General features: G+C 34.9%; 1 protein-coding gene across 4 annotated transcripts; it reads left to right on the top strand.

The window, feature by feature from the left end:
- Positions 339-26,853, top strand: LOC109714102 (calmodulin-lysine N-methyltransferase). Of its 4 annotated transcripts, none has more exons than XM_020238535.1 (7): positions 339-546; positions 2,681-2,879; positions 5,514-5,593; positions 10,488-10,548; positions 21,900-21,978; positions 24,483-24,607; positions 26,174-26,853. In XM_020238535.1, the coding sequence occupies exons 1-7, from the start codon at positions 444-446 to the stop codon at positions 26,466-26,468; spliced, it is 942 nt and encodes a 313-aa protein (XP_020094124.1). In that variant the 5' UTR covers positions 339-443; the 3' UTR covers positions 26,469-26,853. The 4 variants fall into 4 exon arrangements, with proteins under 4 accessions (XP_020094124.1, XP_020094123.1, XP_020094127.1 ...); XM_020238534.1 differs by having other exon boundaries at positions 21,900-22,015; positions 24,475-24,607; XM_020238536.1 differs by having other exon boundaries at positions 362-546; positions 2,671-2,879; positions 21,900-22,015; positions 24,475-24,607.

Below are 27,188 nucleotides of genomic sequence, written 5' to 3'. Positions count from 1 at the left end.
CTCCGTGCGTCTGAGAGCACAGCAGCCCTGCTCTATATATATATATATATATAGAGTTGGACTGGGATACTATTAGTAGCAAAATCCCATTGTTGTACCAGTTTTTTAGCTTTTAGATCAACTCTTTTCATTATTTCTAATCATTGGATTAAATACTATAACCCAGTGAAGACTACTCAACCCTGGGGGCACCACTCAACTCTAACCGACTAATATCATCCTGACCTTATAATTTTTTATCCAAAAGTTAAAAACTTAATAGCAAAAAAAAATATTTGACTATTAGTAGCATTCCAGCCTAATTCTTTCTCTTATCAAGCGCTCCGTATTAAACTAGAAAGGGTAATCTTCTGCCACTATTGTTTGAGTATTGAAAGCTGGAGGAGAATACTTGGGATTTTTATCCCCGACAGACCCGACGACCTAATAATCAATCCCCTGGTATGGAGAACCGTCCGACCGCTTACCAGCGCCCCTCCTCGGATGCGTCTCTGAGATGGGGAATCCTTCGCCGCTCGCTTCTTCCTCGCTCTTCCTCCCGAACCGGTACTCTCCCTTCTCCTCTTTCCATTGTTAGGCTGCAGCGATTGCTTCCATTTTGTATCAACAACTTTTCTAATCGGCTGTATGTATCAGATCATCTTAATTTTTAAGGTATCCCCTGTGACTCGCTGGATTTTTATTTTGTCATTACATGGCTTAAAAAGTTTGATTTCTGTGCATACACATGCATATATATACACATGGCTTAAAAAGTTTGATTTCTGTACATTTGTACGATAGTACCAAGTGCTTGGTGCTTTCGAGTTTTTCGCCTTTAGATCTACCCATTTGACCTTTTCTACTAGTTACATCATACTATTCAACCAACCATCACTCAACCTTAGAAAACCACTATCATCCTAAGTGCACATCACTTCATTCAAGCGCCGAAAACCTAATAGTGCCAAGCGCTTAGTACTGTTAATGGTATAATAACCTATTTCCATATATATATATATATATATATATATATATATATATATATATAGCTAGGCTCACGGAGCGCTCCGTGCTACCAAGTTGTTTTCGATGATGCGGCTTCAAATCGACGATCGGCTCCGTTAGACTTGATCTACACTATTGAAGTATTTAGAAACTAAATTTCATAATTTTTCAATATTATTCTATCAAACAATAGTCAAAAATTGATATGGCTAAATAAAAATCTCATGAAAAATGATGATAAAAGATTTAAATTCAAGATCAGATATACTGATCTTACTCTAAATAGTGAAAAGAATTTTCTATAAAATTTTCATCGCATTTGGATTGTTTTACACCGTTAAACTCACAAACACACCACATAGGCCATTAAAATTGTCAATTTTGAGATCTTTTGATCACTAGTCAAATGATGTCGAAAAAATTTGAAATTTAGTTTCCAAATACTTTCAATAGTGTAGATCAAGTCTAACGGAGCCGATCGTCGATTCAGAAGCCGCATCATCGAAAACAACTTGGTAGCACGGAGCGCTCCGTGCTACCGATAGCATAGTAGCCGGACTCATATATATATATATATATATACATTTCATCTCAACCGACAGTTTAGTTATATAATATTATGCTTCGTAGAATGCAACACTTTACTCTCTATAATTTGCAAACTGTATAATATCTATGCTCGATTCAACTACTTGTCTTTGTGGTAGAAAAATAAGACAAAACTATAACGTAATAAAGTGAAACTTTTTATAGAATGCGCCAAGCCATTATGGGGCCAATTGAAGTTACCGTACGTTTTGAAGGTTAATATAAAACTATATCTGAAGGATTCTAATTCATACAAACTTTCCCAACAACTAGCCCCGCGTTGTAGCGTTTTCTGCACATGACAATCAGGTGAATTTTGAAAGTCAAAGATTTTCCTCTACTATTTTGAGATTTGAATATACCAATAAGTACAGAGGTATTTGTGTCAATTTTCTTTTATGCAACTAACGGTTGTTAGAAAATACTGATGGAAATAAAAGATAGGGATCTGATTTAGCCGGACAGATTGTTCAAGTAGGCCTTTTGAGCTTTCTAAAGTTAAAGCGGCTATCTGGATATGCGTGATTGTTCTGTTGGATGTGGTGCATTTATACTTTTTTTAATTTACTAAAGGTCACGAATCTCATACAAAATGGAAATACCCAACACAGTTACTTACTGCCAATTCTTGATGCTTGAATTTTACTGTTTAAGCAGTGAACCAAGGCAAAATATATTGCTCCATGATAACTGTTCATAATAGTGAAGCAAAATGTCAATGCATTTTGGTTCGTCTGTAAATCCATATTTTCTGCTCTACCTTCTGCTAGTATCCATTTTTCTGGCCCAATGTGGGAAGATGGAAATCTTATCCAAGCCGTTGATTATAATTAGGATGGCAGACTGTACAAAACTAATCACAAACTAATCATCTATAGCCTTGAAAAATAAAGAAAAGAAAACGAGAAAGCAAATAAAACTTAAAACTCTGAGAAATGTTAGAGTACCTCATGATACTACTTGATAACCTTTTTTTCCTTCACTTTTCCAGTAGTATGTACATGCGTTTTGGCATGCGCAAGTTCTTCTTTGTTATTTTTTTCCTATGACATTCATTGAGATGCTTTTTGCCTTTGTCGGAAAACATGACTGGAGATGTTTGCAGATCATGGATTGCAAGAAAGTACTGATAACATATCTAGAAAGGCAGTGAGTGGCTTTAATCTGATTTACTGGCGTGCACTAGATGATCATTTTCCAGAAACCCTTGGCTATCCATTGAAGGGAAAAGATGCATTAAAACCAAGAGATATATGCATTTTGTATAAGCTGCCTGTTGGAAATATTCCAGAGATTTCTTTAATGTAAGTTGCTTGTAGAGTATTTTTATTATATTGGGTGCTATTGTTGATAGATGTATATGAGCTGTTGATAATTTGATTTCCTGTTATTACACACATAATATGTGAACTTTCAATTTGAGTATTTAAATTTTGCTTATTTTTGCATTTGCTCGAAGTTCACATTGTTGAAGGCTACATGAGGTGTATGATGTGATCTACTCAATTTAGGATTTGATTTTACAGAATGATATGATAAGTACTATCAACAGTTGATAATGTACTTTAGAATATGATTTAAGACGATCTATTGCCGTGTTTTAATTTGGCATCCCAGCATTGATCTTCAATTGGAGCAATCCATCCTGTCAACTGCAAACAGTTTCTTAGATATGAAGCTCTGAAGTTGTGGAAAATGGTAAATTTTAATAGGAATGTAGTAAAATATAATGCAGCTTGATTGAATAGGAGGCTTTCAAGATGAGAAAAAGAGAAAGCTGAGAATGAGTTGTGAACAATGGGCTCAAAAACTTGCCTATAAGATTGTCAATTACAAAAAAAATTGATGAGTAGTAAGGGTAGTTTAGTTAAAATACTTTCAGAAATACAAAGTCCTTGCTACTTACACTTCATTTTCTATAATGGGCATTTGAGGCAACAATTGATTCCACTAAATATGATCTAAAGTTTTTAACTTTCTAGAAACCAAATTTTGTGATTTTGAAAATCATTTTCTAGTTCGTCAAGTGGCCGCAAAATGAACAATTGAAATCAAACGACCTTCTGAAAATAGATCATTGGATTCTTAAATTCAAGTTCAGGATTGCAGATTTTGTCTAGATAGTTAAAGAGTTTCCTATAAAATATTCAATTGAGTTGGATTGCTCTGCAATGCTAAACAAGAAAATGATATTGGCCACTAGTCGCTAAGTGAAACTATCATTTTTTTTTCCGAGAACACTTAATCATAAGCTTGAAATTTAATCGATATGGATTGTTAAAACTGTAAAATCATTAATTTTCAGTACGACTTAGGGCCTATTTGGCTAGCTGTTGGATAAGTGATTCTGTCGAATTGATTTTAGTTTGAAGAATTGATTTTAGTTAAAAAGCTGTAGAACATTTGACCGAGTCTAAATAGAAAGCAACTTTGCTAAAGTGATTTTGTAAAATTGTTTGCCAATTTTTTTTTTCTATTTGCAAATAAATAATGTTTGTTGAATTTTATTTTAAAATAATTCAAATCTGAATTTGAATTTAAAAATATTATACTCTAAATTTAAAATCACTAGAATTTAAAAGTTGATATTTGAATTTAAAATATAAATTTAAAAATTGAAAATTGAAAATTTGAAATTGATATTTAAAATTTAGAATTTTGCTAAAGTGATTTTGTAAAATTGTTTGCCAATTTTTTTTTTCTATTTGCAAATAAATAATGTTTGTTGAATTTTATTTTAAAATAATTCAAATCTGAATTTGAATTTAAAAATATTATACTCTAAATTTAAAATCACTAGAATTTAAAATTTGATATTTGAATTTAAAATATAAATTTAAAAATTGAAAATTGAAAATTTGAAATTGATATTTAAAATTTAGAATTTAAAATTTAAAATCTAAACTTTAGAATCTAAAATTTATAATTAAAATTCAAAATTTTAATTTAAAATTAAAATTTAAAGTGTGCATTTAAAATTTAAAATTTAAAATATCAATCTTAAAATTTAAAATTTAAATTTTGAAAATTTAACATTTAAAATTTAAATTTGAAAATTTTAAATATTAAATTTGAAAATTTGAAAATTATAAATAAATCTTATTTTGAACTTCAAGTTGAAAATTTAATATTTAAAAATAAAAATGTAAAATCTAAAATTTAAAGTAGAATATAAATTTTAAAATTTGAAAATTTAAAACTTAACATCTAAATTTGAAACTTAAAATTGGAAATTTAAAATTTTGAAATTTAAAATTTAAAATTTTGTGATTTGAAAATTGAAAATTGAAAATTAAAATTTAAAATTTATAATTTAAAATTTATTTTATCGTAAATTTTAAGTTTGAAATTTTTTTAATTTGAAATTTGAAGTTGAAATTTGAAATTTAAAACTTAAAATTTAAACTTAAAATTTTAAAATTTTGATTTAAAATTTCAATTTAAATTTAAAATTTGAATTCAAAATTAATATTGAAATCTAAAATGTTGAGTCTAAAATCAGAATTAGATCGCGAGAAATAGGTTTAGCTATTTCTGATTTTGGGCCTCTAAAATTAGAAAATTGGTTCTGAAAATAAGAATCAGATTTTGGAAAAGATGTTACCAAACACTCCATTGAAAAAGTTACTTTTGACTCTAAAATCACTTTTCAAGATCTTGGCCAAACACCCACTTTGTCACTAGTTAATTGATGGCAAGAAATCATGAAATTTGGTTGCTGGAAAATTCAAATGCTTGTTGATTGCTGATATTGATTGCCAATCATCGAGAGTGAAGCAGAAATATTGGGCCTTGATAGTTTAGAAATATTCTAGCTCAGTCTAGCAAGGCTTTTCTTGTTTGAAAGGACTAACCACCATTTATACTATAATTATTGCCTATTTCGTCTTGGTGATATCTTGCCTAGTTGTTAATTTTTTCTAGCAAATTCCATGCAGCCAAAGAAGGGGAAATTGTATTGAACTAAATGACTTTGAGGTCTCTACAAGGCATGATGTTGACACCACCGGACTAGTTTGTGAGTTACAGTTGTTCTTCATAGGATGTCCTATCATCTATGCTATTACAAATAATCTTTCGAACTCTTGGTTGTGTTGTGCTATTGTTTCCTTTTTTGAAAAGTAAATATGACATAATAATGCAAAAATATGTTTTTTTTTCTTTTTTGCGATTAGTTGTAAATTTATATCTTGTCTTGATCATTTGAATGTTGCTTAATAGTGTCGGTTTTATTCTACTGGCTAGTAAGTGAACTTGAAATCTTGATACTATTAAGCCATACAAGTTAATACTGCATTGTTGTCACATGAATTATTATATGAACTACGGGTTAATTACACCATTGGTCTCCAACCTTTGCACCGTTTTTCAATTTGGTCCCCTACCTTTTTTTTTGCAATCAAGTCCATAATATCTTAATTTCGTTACAATTAAGTCCCAGCCCTCAGAAAGATATTAAAATTGACGAAAAATGCCACGTCAGCATCATGTCAGCGCCACGGAGGCGCCGTGTCAGCGGATTGCAAAAAAAAAGGTTTGAGGACCAAATTGCAAAACGATGTAAAGGTTGGGAACCAATGGTGTAATTAACCCATTAAATTTATAAATTCAAAGCAAGATTTATAATTTTAAATTTAAATTTTAAATTTAAATTTTGATTTTGGATTCAAAATTAAATTAGAATTCAAATTCTGATTTTGCATTTATTTTTAAATTTTAAATTTAAAATTCAAATTCACATTTTGAATTCTAAATTCTAATTCAATTTCAAACTTCAATTTGAAATTTCAAATTTAAAATGTGAATTTGAATTCGAAGTTTAAATTCAAATTTAGAATTGAGATCAAATCTGAAATTCAAATTTAAATTTTGAATTCAAGCATGCAAGGAACAATAGACATTGTGGGAATTTCATCATTTTTGGTAAATTAAACCCATTTGGAAAATGCTAACCAACAAACGGAATAAGAACAGTGTAGGAAATCTACTCCTCAGAGCACCAGGAAAAACACAAGAAACTCCAGTCCACCACCAGTAGTGAGCCACTATTAACATCAACAGTAAATCCGACAAGCTCAATAAGTCCAACCAAAATACCCAGAACTCCACTCTATTAAAATTCAATATCACCAACTTGAAAATCCAGGAAAACCTCCACAAAAACCAAACAATGAACCTACCTACCTCAAGCTAGTAGTAAACCTACTGTTGAAAAACTAGATCAAAATCCCAACCAAAAGTCAAATTCTAAAGTCTCTAAACCAAACAATGAACCTATCTCAAAGTCTAGTAGGTGAAATGTCCATAAGGCGTCTCTTCCTTCTCAGCATGCTCTGGTCCACAGCACTACAACAGTGGAAATACCACTCCTGGCCGACGTGCTGCTTCTCTGCTCCAACACCAGCAGAGAAGGAAGAAGGAGATGGGAAGGAGGGAAAGAGAAGAGGAGGTGATTAAGTCTCAGAGTGGTAGGAGAGGGAAAAGAGATGAATGGAAGGTCCCGTGGCCTATTTATAAACAAAGGACAATTGCAGCCGAGCCGTCAGGAAAACAAAAATTAACATCATCACTTTTGAGTTGTTACAGTGTTTCCGCGTGTCCGGAAATAGGGTCCGAATTGACATCAAAACCTGCACAGCACTTTCGGGCGCTCTAAATGCTTTCTGGGCGCCTGAAACCTCTAGAAACTTCAGTTTTGGAAGGTTTTTTGATTTTGAGTCTATTTTCACGTCCATTTCACGCTAAAACAACTTCTATTTCGTCTGACACTCTACAGAGGTACTGACCAGCTGCTCATGCAATAACCAAACTCCCTGGTAAGCTCTAGAACACTACATCCTCCTCCCTTATAAAAAGTTTCGTTCTCGAAACTTAAACTCATATCTCAATCAGAATCCTCAAATAGGCAGGGGTAGGGCTCTTATCGCAACTTTCGGCTCTTACGTCGCCTCTCGCTCCTCATGATATGGCTCCACAGTACCTTTATATAAGAAATGACTCGGTTTCGCAATTCTTTTTTCTCTTGTTCAAGAATCCTAATCGGTTGCTTCTCGTATCCCAAGTCCTCGCTCAACTCAAGTGGAGCAAAATCGGTCATATGCGAGGGGTTGAACACATATCTCCTCAGAGCCATGACATGAAATACGTTGTGGACGCTTGCTAATTTCGGTGGCACAGCAATCCTGTAAACCATAATAGGTCCAACTTGCTCTTGTACCTTAAAGGGTCCAATGTATTGTGGACTGAGGTTTCCACAAATTTCAAATCTCTGAATCCTTTTGGATGGTGAGACTTTCAAAAACACATGGTCTCCAAATTTGAAACTTAAAGTTTTGTCGCCGAGTATTAGTATGACTTTTTTGTTGACTTTGGGCGGTCACCAAATGTCATCGAGCAATCTTGTCCTTTTTCTTTGTCTCCAACAGAAAATTAGGGTCCGAAGTTTTTTTCACCAACTTCACTCCAGTGCAAGGGTGACCGACACTTTCGTCCATACAATGTCTCAAACGGAGCCATTCTGATGCTTACTTGATAGCTGTTGTTATAAGCAAACTCCGCTAATTTCAAGTGTCGATACCACCCTCCTCTAAAGTCCAGGACACAAGCTCTCGATCTGCCTTCTAAGATCTGGATGGTCAGTTCCATCTATTGATTCCCCATATTCGCTGTTATTCAAGGAAATTCATCGAAAACACCACTTCAGCCCATGAAGTGCCTCAAATGATGCCACACACTTCCTAAGCCCATCGTTTGTCTCGAAATGCACCAATTTGGGTGTTCGGGCCCATACACAAAGTGCTTATTAAAAAGAGTTTGTTGTCGAAAATAGGCCACATCCGGCTTCTAGATGTATTGTTTTCGGCATCGGAACTCACCATGACCCTCCTGTTGCCACTAGGGACATAAACGGCAAGGATTGGTTAGCCAAGAAAGTTTGATGGCGTCTATGGGCAACAACAATATCATTTTTAACAATTTCAAACAGAAATCGCGCATCGATGGTGATTCAAGTTCCAAAGCAATTGTTTCAGCCCCAAAAGGGTTCTCTACCTAGGGCGACCAGTCCTAGGGTCTAGTGTTCACAAGGCGCTGTCTAAGGTAGCACATGATGTCCAAGCATCGCAAGGACCAATAAATTCCCACTTTACACGAAATAAGACACTAATCAATAAAAAAATCGAGTTAAAGCACCGAAGCTTCCTAGTCACCAAATGAATACAAAAGTAGGGTGGATGACCCCTGGGAAATGGGGCATCACAATAGTCCTCTAAGGTTTCGATTTTTTTTTTTTTAATACTCAGTTCCTAAACAATCTCACCATCATGTTGAATAAATGTAGAGTATTCATGGCTTATTACAAATCCGTGAAATGAAGAACCGCTAAAAGTACTATTTTCCACGTTGAATACTTAGAGTTTAATCACATGATTAATCCGCATGGCGCATGGTGCTTCATATTCAAGCGTAAGATTATTAGTTTTGCCTAATAGTTTAGAAACTTCATCACATTGATCATTCTGGCTGTGTCCTACCAGGAACTAGTATATTTGATGCATTGCATCATTGTTATTTCTTTTTGAGATTAAAAGATTGCCTAGGATAACATTGGACTTTTATACAGAATATTTGCAGTTCTATTGCATCAAATAAGTCATAGTTTTTATGAAGGATTCAAGTGTCGTGGTTCGGGGTCGTATCGAAAACTTGTTGGCACGGTACGACACGCAAAAAATCCATGTGTGCCAACACATAATTGCATGAAATATTTATTTTCTTTAGCAACAAAATATTCTAATTGGTTATTATATATCTTTATCAAGTCTTTTGAACTTTATTAAGAAAATTACTTACTAATTTAAAGGAAAGAGAGTTTTGAGCTATGCCATCAGCACGGGAACTATCATGCCTATACCTTGTTGGCACGATACAACACGATAGATACAATCTCTGCCGATTGACACTTCAATCCTTGGTTTTTTATGAACCGACCGTGCCTAGCACAATTGGTAAGGGCTTGATGGTTGGTATCCGAGGTTCCATGTTTGAAGCTCGGTTATGTCACATTTCTAGTTGATTTGATTTCTAATAAAAATGAACAAACCGGGTACCTCTTTCTATGTTTTTTCCTAGTCACACATAACAAGGTCTGCTTTTTGGATTAGGATATGTTCATCTTTGTAAGAAGAAATTGTTAATACGTCAATGGAATGATAAATTACGTTTGCATCCTTGATTAGGCAGTAGTGGGAATAAAAATGGTTTAGCAAGTCTCGAAGAGAAAATAGGTGCTAATTCATAATATTGAATTGGATAGCAATATGTTAACCTTTTGATCTGCAGTTTAGAATCGGACAGCAGTATGTTAACGTTTTTGATCTGCAATTTGTTTCACTTTTTGCCCTAGATCGTCATCTCAATGCACCCTGTTTGTTGTTTGATTGACATTTGAGTGGGTTATTAATGCTAAACACACTTACCCAGTAGTTGTTTTTTAGTATTTTGTAAAATTTGTAAGGGAACACCTGTTTTGTTCGATTATTGAAATTTTAGTCAACCAAAAACCCACAAAAAAAAAGAGTAGGTCATATAAAAATTTTAGTCCTCTCTGTGTTCTATAATCTTGTTACTTGTTAGAACTTTTACTGTTTGGATATCAAGCTTTACTGCTGTTTTGAAAGTTCACTTGTGTCAAATTTTCCTGATACTAAAGTCTTGTATAGTTGCTTATCATGGTTAAATGGTTGATATTATGCCCATAAGGTCTAAATTAGCTAGTGACATGCTGTTCCTTGCGTCCTTGTTTATACTAATTTATACTGCTTAATAGTAATTTTTGGATTTGAAATCGCAGTTCGTAAGCTTCAAAGTAACTTGTATTCAGCTCAAGTCTTACTACACTCTCTCTCCTCTAGGTTGCTGGCCCTCTGAAGATGTCCTTGCGTATTTTTGTATTAGCCATTCAGACGTCTTCAGGTTTGTTAGTGAATAGTCAAACATGCTTTTTAAATAGAAGTATTTAATTAGAATGAATGAAGACTCCATTTCATTGATTACTTTATCTGTTATTGGCTTTCAACAGGACATTTTGTTTTTGTTCATCATTCATGTGCTGAAAATAAGCATGTCAATTACTCTTTGATATATTTTCATGCATGGACACATAGACTCGTATAATGACAACAATCTTGTGGTATCTTTTGTGCACATGACATATTTTTGATCTCAATAAGCTTAGTCTTGGTATATTGTCAGTTGGTTATCTAAAGTTAGGAATGTTACATGTTAGTTGTCTACCGTCATTGCCTCTACAAAGCTAAACATGAAAAATTGGGACAATTAGCATATGATTAGCTGCATAGATAGGGGTGGGGTCTTAGACAAGGATTTAAGTGCCCATCGGCACAGGCCATTTGCACCGTGCCGTATCGTGCCAACAAGATATCGACACGATACAGCCCCCGTACTGATGACACAACTTAAAACTCTATATTCTTTAAATTAGTTAGTAATTTTCTCAATAAAATTCAAAAGATTAAATAAAGATACACAATAAGCAATTAGAGTATGTTGTTGCTAAAGAAAATAAAATATTTCATGCGATTATGTGTCGGCACACATGTATTTTTTGTGACCGGCACGCATCCGCACTGTCCCGGCAAGTTTCCGACACGACCCCGTGCCACGGCAGTTAAATCCTTGATTTCAGAAAAGGTTGATTCTGGTTTGAATCAAACATTTTACGACCGCCCTATATCATAAATTATATGCATTCAATACTTTGGTATTCAACAAAAAAAAAATAAGGAGAATCTTGACTACTTCAGCATATCGGCATTGCAATTATAATTTCAATTTCTAATATTTGGGACGTGATCCTTATTAAGTAGTAAATAGTGCTAAACGAGGATTGTTGTGCCAGTGGCATGGGGCGTGCCGTTGTGCCAACGGTATGCCCCATGCCAATGTCGGCACAACTCCATGCCAGTGGCACATTGGCACGGATTGACATGGCTTCTTTTGTTAGTTTTTCGTGGAAAAATTAGTTCCTCAAGAGTGTTTTAATACCTCTACTCTCTGGTATCTATAAAATAGTCCAATTTTAATATTTTACAAAGTTGGCATGAATAGATTAATAAACATCGTAATAAATCATGGCTACAATTTCAACATGATATGAAAGTACACTCACGAAGATGAAATTATAGTCATAATTGAACAAAAACTTATAGGAAGACACTACCATCACTATATCAAAAACAATAAGCAATCATCAAACTCACATTATTTCAACACAATTTTGGTCTAATTATGCAATATGATGCACCAAGGGGCCATTTTGTAAGATGTAGTTGTAAATGCAGTGTTGTTAAAAATGCATACAGTTGTAGTTACACATTGTTTGGTTTTGTGTAGATCCAACTGTTGCAGTTGCATTTTTTTTTAGTTTGATAATGTGAAGCTGATAGTTGTATTTATGAATCTTATCACCTCTTAAGATAGAGTGATGAGATTAACTTCACTATACATAAAATAATATATAATTTTATTAATCATTTAAACTTGCTATCTATAAATAAATAAGTGGATATTCATAATGTTTTTATATTTTTAAATAATTCTTCAACTTATCAATCGGCACAATTTAAAAGTTTCAATATATTTAATTTTAATATATAAATCAAACTTAAAAAATTATTACGATTCTTTTATTTTTTTTATCGAATTTAATAATTATAATAATTAATTAAAACTTATTTAAGTTAACATACACAATTACATTCTATGAAAATTTAGGAATAAAACTATTTTTTATATTTTAAATAAAACTAATTTTAAAATTTTTAAATTTTTTTACACAAAGCTTGTATTGCCTAAAAACTTTTATTAGTGTTAATTTATTTATAAGTATCTTTATTTATTTATTATTTTTAATTTGTGGGTAATCCTATCCCTTACCAACTGGTGCATTTTGAAGTGCAACTAATTTGGATGTAGTTACAACTACAGCATTTGGGCTTTCTTGTGCAGCTGTCACGTCTCGCGATCGTCAATTTGGTGCACGTCCAACAGACGCCGAACGGATAGAACTTTCTCTGTCCGCTCAAGGCTCCACAACAACACAGCATGTATAAAGCATTTGCCCAGGAATAAATTGCAATATGCATAGCTTGCTTGAGGGCAAGCAACCAAAGCAAGTGAAAGTAAACTAGCTATTACATTAATACATTGTATCTTGATCAATTTGAATCAAATACAAGGTTTGCAAATTCTCATTGACATATATTCTTCCAATACATAGAATAATCATCTCTCATTTGCATTGTGACATATCTGTTTCATCAACTACAATAGATGAGGTATACAAGGTATATCTATACTCAATGGAAGTCCGCTATCTAGTGCGCGATGTCCATGCCGCGATCCTCGACCGCCCCGCTTGCGCTAGGACTTGCATGGTTAGTGGGGTGAGAATTACTAAAAGTTTCTAGTGGGTTCGGCCGCCGACTTCGCCGACTCACCCACTAGGTCTACTCAGGCATATGTAGGAAAAGGAAATGGATAACAAACCAAACTAATGCTACTACAATGCCTGTACTAACTGAAACAGTAATAAATGCTCATGATGCATGCATCTTAATTTTACCATTACCCAATCAACTTGGTTAACCATTTGGTTAATCCCAACTCACCAAACCAAACCCCTTTTTGTCTGGGAGAATTCCGCTACCATACGACGGGAGCGTCTGCTGGGGAGAATTCCACTACCAACCCAGTTGATAACACACTTCGGAGCTCACCACCCAAGGTGAAGCGACCTACCTCGAGCATTCAGACTACCTGTGAGTACGATCCAATCCTCACTTGGAGGATACAAGGCCACAACTTTGACAAGCTCTTTACTCTATGTTTAGCATTTTCAATTCTAGGTGCTAACCAATCATCTCATTATAGTGCCACAAATGCCACAAGTTCATTTTCCTTGTCTAGCATTCACAGTACTGGGTGCTACTCATGCTGTCTAGTCACAATGTCACTTTGTAACTATTGTCATAGTCAATGCTTGTTCATACATCAATAGGGTTTCTATGTTCACCATCTATTGTCCACATATACTTTATTCTCAAAGCATACAAGAATGCACAATTGATCCACATATCACATTTACCCTATAATGCATGAATTCATTATACATATATATATGCTCAATAAGCGACTAGACATAACGGGTCATTCAAAAACTTCAGATAGCACCACCCACCTCGTAGAGATGTCGAGATGCGAGAACCCAAGTCCTGCGATTTTTGGAAGTCTATCTGTCTCAACCCACGACAAACGAAGTTGAAATGAGGTTTTTCCTCAATAACTCGTTGTAGACTCGTCGGAACGTCGATCTGAGCCTCTCAACGCGTCGGATTTATCTTCAATTAGGATTACATGAGATCAATTCCAAGCTAGATCTCCAATCCTACAAAATCCCATTTCTATGCTTAGGTTTTATATAACTTCATCATACACAAATTTCTTAGGAAGTTATGGAGTAATCCAAATCTCCATAACCTAAGAACCTCAAAACTAAGCAATTTAAGGGATTTACATCAAACCCTAACAAAGAGGAGCAAGAGAACTCACCTTGACCCAATGCTACCCAAGCTCTCCTTGTGCTAGAGCTTCATCCACACCAAAACCACCAATTTTCCATCTAATTTCCTTCTTTAATTCTCCTCCACAGTTCTCTTGCTTAGACTTCTAGAGAGAGAAGAAGGAAGAAAGGAGAACGAGAAGAGAACAATGTTTCTCTTTGCATGAGGAGTGTACAGGTGTTGCGGTTGGAATTATATAGACCCACAACAATTACACTTAAAACCCCTCCACAATTCTCCCTTCACTCCTTACATTTCAGTCCCTAACAAACTAGGTACCGGTACCTGCCATCTAGTACTGGTACTAGCTCCCACATCCAAAGCTGCGTAACCTCTGGTACGCGGCATAGTACCGGTATTCCACTCTAGTATCGGTACCAGCCTCTCATGTTTGGATCCCGAGAGTTGCTCAACCCTACTACCATGGGGTACCGGTACCGCATTGACTTGGTACCGGTACGTAGTGTTCCTTGAGTAGTCTAGCAACCATAGCGTTTCGAATTTTCGTTTTCGCGCCTGGTTTGCGCCGAAAACACCAAAACAACCCCGAAACACACCTCTATCCATCCCTACGGCTCCGAAATGACTCGGGGATGCCACAAATCATACTCGTGCCTCACTTTGACCAATTCGATCAAAGTTAGCCTCGTAACCCGGAGATTCGGTATGTTATAGCAGCTGCAACTACAGCAGTCGGACTTAACTGCACTAAACCAAACACATGAATTGAGGTTGCATGCCTTTGCTACTACAGTTCAGTTGCAAAAGCTTGCAACCAAATGGGCTCTAATTGCTCCGAAATGTTCATAGATTTATAAGATCTACAACTTTTAAGTTAAAAAAAACCATTGTATCACTTTTTTATATCAAAAAAGCACAAACAAACCAAAAAAATGCCAAAAAGACATGTTTTCTCAATACGGCTTAGCATGCCGCTGTGCCACATGCCCGGCATGTCCTTGCATAGTATGGCATGGGCAGTATGGTGTGGCGGGGCTGATGCTAAAGTGTAAATTAAAATTTTTTAAAAAATTACTTGCCACCTTACTTCGTTTCGTGTTGTTATTATTGCTTTTTTATCTAAAGCTATTTTTTCTTTTAGGTGCTCTGATGGCATCAAGAATAGTACTTGCATTGATGCTGCTCTCTTTGGCTGACCCAAGGTTTAAAGTGCCACGGCACGGGGGCGTGCCGCTGTCTGCCTTGCACGGTACGACACCGGCACGCTTCCGTGCCAACACGTGGTACGCTTAACTGTCGATGGATACGCATGACTTGCTACTGGGACGCTTCGGCACGGAATTATTTTTGTTATTTTGGTTCCAATAAACTCTTATAATGTCATGTTGAAAGATTTAATCAAATAATTATGAATATTTGCTATATATAGCTTACTATACTCATCAATATATATATGCTTGTAAGTTTTTTGTATGTAAAGTACAATTATACTTGATGCAGAATAGAAATTTTTACATGTTAAAATTTTAAAAATGCAAAGTTATCTTTCTTTTTTTCTTTTGACCATATTACAGTATTTCTTTTGTAAAATACAAAAAAAAATAATTTTTAAAATAATTTTAAAAATTATTTGAAAAAATTATTTTAAAAAGTATTTGAAAAAATTATTAGATCTATCAAAAAAATTAAGCAATAAATTATGACAAATAAATTTAAGTATCAATTGATTTAATTTAGTTTTAATTTTATCACTATTTTCAATCTTCTAATGCAAAAATTAATTATATTTTATGTGCCTCAAAATTTGTTTATTGAGTTCGATTTTGTTCCTCTAATTTGCCGAAAGCTTTGCAGTGCGACAAATTTTGATAAAATAATTTGTGAAGAAAGAAGAAGAAAATGGATGTCTGTGGTGGTGTGGTGGGCTTCGCCCCCGCGGTATGGATCGAATATGTAAATTAAGAATTAGCCCGTATATTGATAAACAAAAAAAAAGAAATTTTTTTTTGACTTCTCTAACAAGTAGATTTTCGATTTGTAATGTGTTTGGGGGATGTGGAGTACCTAGGATGCTTTGGGTACCCCTAAAGAAACAAAGAAAAAAAGACGCAAAAAGCAAAAAAGCAAAAAAAAAGTGCCGACACGGCATAGTGCCATGGCACCCACCCACGTATCGCGCGAGACTGTGCCGACACGGCACAGTGCTGCGGCACCTACTTGAGTATCGCTCTGTCTGGCGCGATACGCAGGTAGGTGCCGCGGCACGCGTGGGGTTCGAGACCGCCCTGGTACCATGCCCTTTTTTTGGAGGCATGGTACATGCCGCCCCGTGCCGCAGGGCATAGGGCGGCACTTTAAACCTTGGGTTGACCTTGGCTAGCGGATTTGGCAATCTTCGTCATTATCTCAACAAAGCTGCTCTTCTATGCAAGGATGAAATTGCTACTTGTCTGTTTTCTTTTATCTCCACTAATTAAATACTGAAACCTTTTCACTAACTGTTTTTTCAAGAGGGAGATCAAAATGCTTGCAATTCTTCAAAGCATTAAAATTATTTCTGTTTAATGCTATGCACTAGTATAGGGATCCGCCTAATGTGGCCGATAGAAATTTAAAGGAAAAAGAATGAAAAATATCTAGTCTAGAATATAAAATGTGCACAAAGAAATTTACTATTTACCAACCCAAAAAAAAAAAGAAGAGAGGAGATGTAGAGGAATAGCAATATTTGGTGAAAGTAGGATGAATCTAAGAGCTCTATCTCGTCGTGGTGTCCATGAGGCCTCTAAGAGCGTGGTGTCGAAGGTGACGGAGGTGAAGCCTAGGGTTTCAACGACATAGCGTTGGCCGAGGATAGAGATGTCGTTGATCTTGGTGATGTGTTGGTTTACCATTTTCTAAGTGATCTCGACGACGACGGTCGCCTCGAGAAACATGAGCAGCGGTGGAGGGGGTGGTGTTGTTGTGGGGCTCCGACTTCGGCCATGAAGAGTGATCAAAACCTTCGGGAAGGGGAAGGGGAGGAGGGAAGAGAGAGATGGGGGGATGGAGTGATTGGCGACAGTATTGGTTCTATCACCGTCCTTGTGGCGCGTAAGGTATGGTGAAGGTGGCGGTCAAAAGCCTCCGAGTGGAGAGAGGATGGAACAATAGAATAGAGAAGACGGTTGGGGCACGGTAGCGGATAAGAAGTATTAATTAGGGAGAGAAGATGTAATAGCGAGGAAAGAAGAGGAAACCAAAAAAATATTAATTGGAAAGGGAACATGAAGTGGATGAAAAATATTAATTGGGGAGGAAGGACGAACAATGAGGAAAGAAGAGAAAATCAAAAAAATATAATTGTGGAGGGAAGACGAAATAGTGGCGAAAGAACAGGAAACCGAAAAGTCGAGTCCTTTTTCTCATATTTAGTCAACTTAGAAGGCGGGAGGTGGACCCCATATCCACCATTCAAGTGGGTGCTGCCACGTGTATACATTATTGAGGATTCATACATTATTATAGATTATAGATTATAGATCCTTTGGAGTACACGACTTAAGCCTAATTTTATGAATAAAAACTTTGGATGCCTATTTTTAAAATTAAAAAGGTATACAGGCTACTAAGCCCAAAAATTTCGCTAAAAAGTCTATAGTGGCTGAACTATATATATATATATTTAGAGCGAGAGAGAGAGAGAGACGGGATAGAGATGGAGAAGAGAGCGCTAGGCCTGGTATACTATCAGTGCCATGGCGAGGCGTCCGTGCTACCAAGTTCGTTTCAATGATGCGGATTCAAATACGACAATCAGGCTAGTTAGACTTGATCTACATATTAGCATTTGAAATAAATTCATATTTTTCGGTATCGATTTACTTTCAAACAAGTAGTCTAAAATATGACACAGTGAAAATAATCTTCATAAAAGGATGATAGAAGACTTGAAATTTAAGATAAGACGGTACTATCTTTACTCTGAACTAGTAAAAAGACTTTTCTATAAAAAATATTATCTGCTTTGGATAATGTTAATTTACACCTGTTAATTCTACAAATGCCTACATTACACATTAATAATTTGATCAATTTTGCAGACTTTGATCACTAGCCAAAGGATGTCGAATTATGAAATTTAGTTTCCAAATATTTTTCAATAGTGTAGATCCAGTCTATTGGAGCCGTATCGTCGATTTGGAAGCCGCATCATGGAAACAACTTAGGCTAGCACGGAGGCGCCTCCGTGCCTACCGTAGATATACCAGCCTAGTTCTCTCTCTCTCATCTCTCTATATATTTATATTATTATATATATATATTATATATTACTATCTAGTAGGGCTCGAATGCTTCTAAATATAAGTATTCTAGCCTCATTATCATATTATTCTATTGATATATTATATATATATATATATATATATATATATATTATATATATGGGGGCTCTATACTCTTATGAGTATAGGAAGCCCCCCTTAGCGTTTTTTACCTCATATTTGTTTGTCGATGATGGGAGCTTTCCAAATGCGATCCTTATATAAATATGATGCTACAGTATTTAAACTTCTAATAATAATTTGTACTTTTCAAAATCACTAATAAAGTCTATCAAGCGGGCATAACATGAACGATCAAAATCGAATGACGTCCTAAAAATGGATGATCGGATCCTTCAATTTAAGATCGGAGTTATTGATCTTTATCTAGATGGTGAATAGAATTTTTTATCAAAAATTCAACCTGTTCCAATTCTTTTACACTACTAACTAGCAAGTATCCTATACCGGCCGTTAAAACTTGTCAATTTTGTGACCTTTTGATTGTATGTAAATGATGTCGAAAAATTATGAAATTTGATTTCTAGAAGTTTTAAATCCTCTAAGATAATATTTAACGGGATAGATCGTCGATTCAGAAGCTCTATCATTGAAAACGACTTATGAGTACGAGGGCGATCGTACTCAGAAGAGTATAATAGCTGGACTCTCTTTCTCTCTCTCTCTCTCTATATATAGAGCTAAGTTGGTATACTATCAGTAACACGAAGCTACCAAGTTATTTTCAATGATGTAACTTTCAAATTGACGATCGACTCCGTTGGACTTGATCTATACTATTGAAAGTATTTGGAAACTAAATTTCATAATTTTTCGACATCATTTACTTATCAAACGAGTATCTAAAATGAACAGCTGAAAATAAAAATCTCTATAAAGAAATAATGATAAAAGACTTGAATTAAGACAGAGGTACTGATCTACTCTTAATTAGTGAAAGAATTTTTTCTATAAAAATTTCATCAGATTGGATTGTTTTACACCGTAAAATTTACAAACGCATACATCGACCATTAAAATTGTCAAATTTGAGGACCTTTTAATCACTAACCAAATGATGTCGAACAAATTATACAATTTAGTTTTCCAAATACTTTCAGTAGTGTAGTTCAAGTCTAACGAAGCTGTCGTCGATTTGGAAGCCTACATCATTGAAAACAACTTGGAGCACGGAGCCTCCGTGCTACCGATAGTATACCAGCCTAGCTCTCTCTTTCTTTATCTCTCTCTCTCTCTTATATAATATATATATAGATGAGAGAGAGAGAGAGAGAGAGAGAGAGAGAGCTAGGCTGGTATACTATCGGTAGCAAATAGGCTTCGTTGCCACTCATTTGTTTTCGATGATGGAGCCTCCAAATCGACGATCGGCACTGTTTAACTTGATCTATACCACTTGAAGTATCTAAAACCAAATTTTAAATCTTTTCGACATCATTGACCTAATGATCAAAAGGTCCCAAACTTTATAATTTTAATGGTTGATATGAAGCGTTTTCATGTTTAACGGTGTAAAGATATTCAAATCAATTGAATTTTGGTTAGAAAATTCTTTAAACTATTTAGAACAAAATTTATACTCTCGATCTTGATTACAAGATTCCTATTATCACTTTTTAAAGGATATTCATTCTCAGTCGTTCATTTTTGTATCCATTTGATGGACAAGAGAACACTATCGGAAAAATATAAAATTTGGTTTCTAGATACTTCAAGTCAAGGATTTAAGTGCCGTGGCACGGGGTCGTGCTGGAAACTTGCCGGCACGGTACGGCACGGTGCGTGCCGAGCCGTGCCGATGCGTGCCGGTCAAAAAAATTCTTGTGTGCCGACACATAATAGTATGAAATATTTATTTCTTTAGCAACAAAATATTCTAACTATTTATTATGTCTTTTTATCACATTTTTGAACTTTATTGAGGAAATTACTTACTAATTTAAAGAATAGAGGGTTTTGAGTTGTGCCATCGGCACGGAGTCTGTATCGTGCCGGTGTCTTGTTGGCACGGTACGGCACGGTGGATACGGCCTGTGCCGACGGACACTTAAAACCTTGCTTCAAGTAGTATTGATCATGTTCAACGGTGCCGATCGTCGATTTGGAAGCTCCATCATCGAAAACAAATGGGTGACAACGGAGCCCGTTTGCTACCGATTGCATTCCAGCTAAACTCTATATATTTATAGTATTAGGCTAGAATACTATTAATAGCACTAAGTCATTGGTGCTATTAGGTTTTCGGCCCTTAGATGAAGGGATGTGTTGTTAGGATGATATTGGTCCCCTAGGGTTGAATAGGTGGTTGGTTGAATAGTATAACCTAATGGGTGGAAATGGTCAAAGCTGTAGATCTAACAGCAAAATACATGGTAGCACCAAGCGCTTGGTGCTATTGAGAGCATAGTAGCCGGACTCTCTCTCTCTTTCTCTCTCTCTCTCTATATATATAGAGTTGGGCTAGAATACTATTAATAGTATTTGGCCCATTTTGCTATTAAGTTTTAGCCTTTGGATCAATTCTTTTGATCATTTCTAACCATGGGATTAAATGTGGGGACCACTCAATCCTAGGGGGACCACTCAACCTTAAGTGACTAATATCATCCTAACCCTACAATTTCTCATCTAAGGGTTAAAAACATGATAACAAAAGGGGCCAAATACTATCAATAGTATTCCAGCCCAACTCTATGTAGATATATATATAAACTAATACTCTTAAATACTGTTAAATATAAAAATATTTAGTGTTAAATATAAAAGCATTTAAACACACTAGCTTTATCTTTTAGAGTACAATGGTTGTTGCACACACATGGTATTAGAGCAGGAGGTCCCGAGTTCAAGTTATACCAGGCTCCTAGCATTATTAATTTCCTCACATTTAATTAAAGTCGACGTCATGGGCCTTGCAAAAAGTCTCGAATCTAGATGTGAGGGAGTGTTAAATATAAAAATATTTAAACACCGTTTTCTACTAGCTTAAGCTTTTAGAGTACAACGGTTCATATAGCACAAGACTCTACTAGCTTAACCTTTTAGAGTACAACGGTTCATATAGCACAAGATTTTAGCAGGTTCTGATTAATAAAGCACTTCCTCAGAGAGATCCTGCTAGATCAACAAATTAGCTCATCTCCCGATGCTATTCTGTTAACTAGCCTTGATAGTCTGGTCGACTAGTCCGTTTCTTGACGCTGGCTGACCTAGTGCATCTACTGGTTGATAGTAAATGTCTATGTACATGTATAAAATATTTATGTACCTAGAAATAGATTCTGTATGAGTACAGCAATAAAAGAAGTTGGAATTGCTTTGGTGGCCTTGCCCATTATGTTCTAAAATGTTTCTAATAATTGTAGTGGTGTTGATTTATTCTAGCTTTGTTTTCAAGGTCCAAAAAGGTCCTTGAACTTGGATCAGGTTATGGCTTAGCTGGATTTTCAATAGCAGCATGCACTGATGCTTCTGAGGTAGTTATTTCTGATGGAAATCCAGAAGTTGTTGACTGTATCCTTTTAGTAATTTTTCTTTTTAACAAGAACTTAGTTTGCGATGTGATGTTGCAACATGTAATTATGCTTCTATAAAGTACAGAGTACTTTAGAGCTCTGTTCTGCAGTCATTAGTGTAATTCATTCACTTTGTTGAGAACATGATCTGATTGCTCTCGAAGGCTATAAGAAGAATATTAAACACCATTATTTTTAAGAGCTCTCTTGTATTCCAATAATTTTTTCAGAATAAAAGAGAAACTTTTAACTACTTTATAGTTAATAAGTTCCATTGCATAAAAAAGACCAACTTTGTGACACCCCAATAGTTCCACATCAGATGGGAATGAGGTTGTGATTAGGTATATAAGAGACCATAGATACTAGCAATAATAATTGGATTTAAGTGTTTTGGATCAGTGATTTGGGCCCAACGAGTTATTATTGCTAGTAGGTTGGATCATTACATTTAGTATCAGAGCCAACTAGTAGCTGAAAGTGTTAGCTGAGTCTCGGTTGAACCAGGGTCTGGGAATGACAGTTTATGCCAGGGTTTGAATGACAAGGCTAATGAGACAAGTCTCACATCGTCTGGTAATCTTGGGCTGTGTGTATGATTGAGCTGGATTGAGGAGTATGTTGTCAGGGCCTAAATAAGGGGGAGTCCGTGACTGCCTAATAGTCCCGCATTGAATAGAAATAATGTTGTGATTAGGTATATAAGAGATCATGCAATAGTAATTGGGTTTAAGTATTTTTGGCCGGTGGTTTGGACCCAACGAGTTATTGCTGCTAGTGGGAAAGGTTGTAACAAACTTTTAGTGTATATTTTTAATAAACACAAATAAAATCTCCTCCAAGTATATGCATGAGTATAATTGGATAACAATTTATTGGAAAACACGACTATGGGTAATTTCAATGAGACCAAAACCAAAGCATAATTGGATAAAAATATATTGGAAAACACCACCATGGGTAATTTCATTAGATCTACGATGATAAACGAATTTGGAGGAGATCTTCTTTGTATTAAAAAAAAAAAAACTAAAAGTTGGTCTTTTTTATGCAATGGAACTTACTAACTACTAAGTGCTCCAAAGTAAGTATACTTACAAGATCTACATAATTTTAAGTATGAAAATACAACTGTAAATATTTTTTACCTCAAAAAAACTCATAAAGATCACCAAAAATGTAAAATAAACCCATTTTGTTGATACGATCTCGGCATGACCCTGTCCCATGTGTTGGCATGGCCTTCGCAGCACGGGTGGCATGGGCAGTCCTTGCATTCAGCGTAGCACAGTGTAATTAAGCCTTATTTGTCATTTTGAAATTGATATTCGCTTATTTGTCTTTGAAATTGATATTCGCTTATTTGTCTTTCTAATTATTAATCATACATTTATCCCTTTGTTTCATTAGCATTAATTGAACATTGAAATTTACTGTTATCTATTTAAAATTTTAAAATTGGGTAAACTTCAAATACCACGCCTGTGGTTTCGCACTTTCTCACCTAGTACCCTGTGGTTTAAAGTGTATCAAGTTAGTGTCCTGTGGTTTCATCTTTATTTTTTCGTCAGCTTTTCAGTTAATATTTCGTTAAATTATATACAAAAAAACTTCAGATACCCCATCTAGGTTTATCGAATATTCAATTTAGTACCTTTTAGTTTTAACCTTGATACTTATTTAATAACAAACATTAGTGTAATCGATAATAAAAAGATAAAAATGAAATCACAAGGCACTAAATTGATACACTTTAAACCACACGGTACTAAAGTGAGAAAGTGTGAAACCACAGGGATGGTATTTGAAGTTTTCCTTTTAAAGAAGAAAATGTGAGAAAACTGTTGAAAACAGTTTGTAAAGCACTCTTGTCCCAGTTTTTGATAATCAACTAATGTAAAGTGCGAATCCAGGACTATATTGAGAACCGATTACTCTGTCCTGCAAGATTAGGTAAATTGAACTTTGGAAATTGCTAATTTTTGCTATATAGGACCCAATTAGTGCTGTAGTAGCTTCTTTTCTTTATGGGTTAGAAATCCCTAATCAGGACATCATTCTTCTATAATTCTGTTATGGCTGTTCATGAAATTATTAAACCGTACTGCCTCTTCTAAAATTCTGTTATGGTTGTTCATGAAATTATTAAACCATACTCTCTTCTAATATTCCTTTTCCTGTTCTTTAGATGAGCTTATTAATATGGTAAGCTGTTTTGACAAGGTTGTTCCGAAATACTACCATTCATATGCTAACCTTACAACATTGTATTTCCAGTGTAATTGTTTCCCATGTAGTGCACCCAATTATGTTGTGGTTACTCATAAATGCTAACCTGGCCTGAAATGTAGTAAAACTTGTTATTTTGATGATCCAAATGAACGACAAAACTTTTGCTGTTTGGTGAAACATGAGCTTAGATTTCCCTTTGAGTTCTATTAAGTCATTAACTGTCAGACATTCAGCATAACATAAGCATAAATGCTGGACATTTTGGAGAAAGAAGAGTAAGCGCAATGATGCTGCACTGGAGTCAAGAACATCCTTCGGAGATACTAAATACCTTCGATGTCATTGTGGCTAGTGACTGGTTGGTTTCAACCCTCTTGATTTTGGTGCATTATATACGCTGGCAATGTTTTTTTTTTTTTTTTGTTTTGATAATTGTTGATGTATTGTTTGAGGATATAATTTGTTTTTACTAATTCAGATTTGTAACCGCATCTAATATTGTTGTGATGTAAGATAGTGGAACCAATAATGCTCAACCACTTTGTAGCAATATCTCAAAGTTACTGAAGTAGCGAATTAATAATATTTTTATTGAACGTCTTCGTTCTTACTTATCGGTTAATAAAATCTTTCATGCCAATTTCTCAAATGTTTCATAGTGAAAACAATTGTAACTAGCATGCTACGAACAAACGACTAAATTTATAGAGCAAAAACTGTTTAACTAGAAATTTCAGCTTCCTGATTTTGCCCTTAAGGGCTTGTTTGGTTCAAGGGTGGAATTGGAATGGATAGGAATGTGAATGAATTGGAATGGTAATTGGATTGCCTCGCTCCCCCAAGACGTTTGGTTCATTTGTGGATTGGAAATTGGAATGAGTTATTCACATTTCATTGTTTGGTTTGTATAAACTAAAAAATTATAGGATACTATAATACTAATTTTACTCTCAAATATAATTTTATATTATTTAAAATTTATGAAAAATATAATACTATTCTTTAATAATTTTTCCAAAAAAAAAATATCAAATTTATTTTTAAAAACTTTTATTGATGTGGGTTAGGGATAGGGTTTTGAGAGAGGATAGGTGTTTTTCTTTTTTGACGAGAGAGGGGTGAAGAGATCGTATGTATACAGGAGAGGAGGGTGAGATGGTTGCATGGGCCTCGGAAACTTAGTGGGCTTTGGGAATGAAATCACAATCCGGGCTAGGAGACCGGAATCAAGTTGAAGGCTGATGGGCTATTCCCATTCTAGTACGGAATAGGAATTCCAAACCGATTCTTGCAAACCAAACAAAATTAACCGGATTTAATCAAACCGATTCCCATTCCATATCCAAAATGGATGAACCAAACAAGCTCTAAATGTTAACCACCATAAAAGATCTGCTTGAGATTCCGTCATGTAGGTTACAGAGCGCTACTAAGTTAGTGTAGTATTGTTAGAATTCCTTTTGTACCACTGCAGAAACTGGCATACAATATCTTTGCTTCGGAGTAACGATACGATGTTATTATTTATCGAGGTTGTCAAGTTCTTATGAACTATCTTTTGTTACCTGCTTGCCTTAGCCGAGTAAATATGCATACCACTGTTGACGGGTAGATGTGCTACTAACTACTTTGTGATCGCTGAACTCTCTTTTTGTAGGGGTTTGATTGGTACAAATAGAAATAATTCAGAGATTATTTACTACCAAAACTTTAATCTACAGCATTCAATTGAAGTTTTTGCACTGTAAGGTTAATTAGACTAGATATTGATTCTGTCAGTTAGGCATACATCTTTCCCATAGTTGTTTTACTTTTTCATGTTCGTCATTGTAGAGTAGCAAAACTATTCCTGTTTTCTGTTTATGAAATTAAGCAGTAAGAGTATTCTATAAATCATAATAGCTCACTATTCTTGTTCTTACAGCACCTTCTTCAAGGAATTCCATGAGAGCCTTGCTTGGTCAGTCATATCCTTGTTGAAACATTCTGAAGAATCAGAAGCCATATTTCTCAGCCCGAAGAGAGGTGATTCATTGGAGAAGTTCCTCCAAAAGATAAGAGAGATTGGGTTGCATTATCAATTAATTGAGAATTACGACGAAACAGTCTGGAATCTTCATCAAAAGTTTCTCAAAGGTAAGAACAACTCTTGGCCCAACTACGATAAAGATCACTTCTATCCTCTTTTGGTGAGGATCAAGTTCTTTCCATTTTCCTAGTGAGACTCAGATTTTAACAGCAATCACAATAAAAATCTCTTTGTTCCTTGTACCTCCATCAGTTATAATAAAAAGCTAGAGTTACCAAGATGTTAAACTGCTTGACCTCACAATAGAAAATCTTTTTGTCGATCGTCAATCTGCGGAGAGCAAACATTGCAGGAATTTGGCTGATGTAGTTGCTAACACATTTGTTGTCCTAATATATATATATATATATATATGATATAACTAGTTGGCCACAAACGGCTTGTTGTGAATCCTTATATTCCCTTTAGAGAAGGTATTCTCTTTTGTGCTCGAGCATTTATTTTTCTTACTAGGTGAAGGTGTATAGAATTAGACCTAAACTTTGGGTCATTTGAAAGCGACCACCGTACTTCAATTGCTGTAAGTTTTGATTTTGCGACCTTTCAAATGGTTTGATTTGCTTTCTTAAAATTTATTCTGTTCCTGGTGCATAGCACATGTCAATTTTTTTTTAGATGCATCTCATGTGAACTCAATTGTTTAATCTTTTTAATTTTTAAAAAACACAACTCATTGTATGGTAGAGATAGAATAATTAAATGAAATGAATGACAAATAAAAAATTAAATGTGCGGGGTATGAATGTACAAATGCATCGGGTGCACATAATAGTTTTCCAAACTAGTTATCAAAGTAAAATTAAATAAATTGATAGGCTACGCAGTAAAGTTCACAAAATTTTAAAATCAG

Source organism: Ananas comosus, linkage group 8, assembly GCF_001540865.1.
Source record: "Ananas comosus cultivar F153 linkage group 8, ASM154086v1, whole genome shotgun sequence".
NCBI classification, from domain to species: Eukaryota; Viridiplantae; Streptophyta; class Magnoliopsida; order Poales; family Bromeliaceae; genus Ananas; species Ananas comosus.
This window is presented reverse-complemented; position numbering and strand designations above follow the sequence as displayed.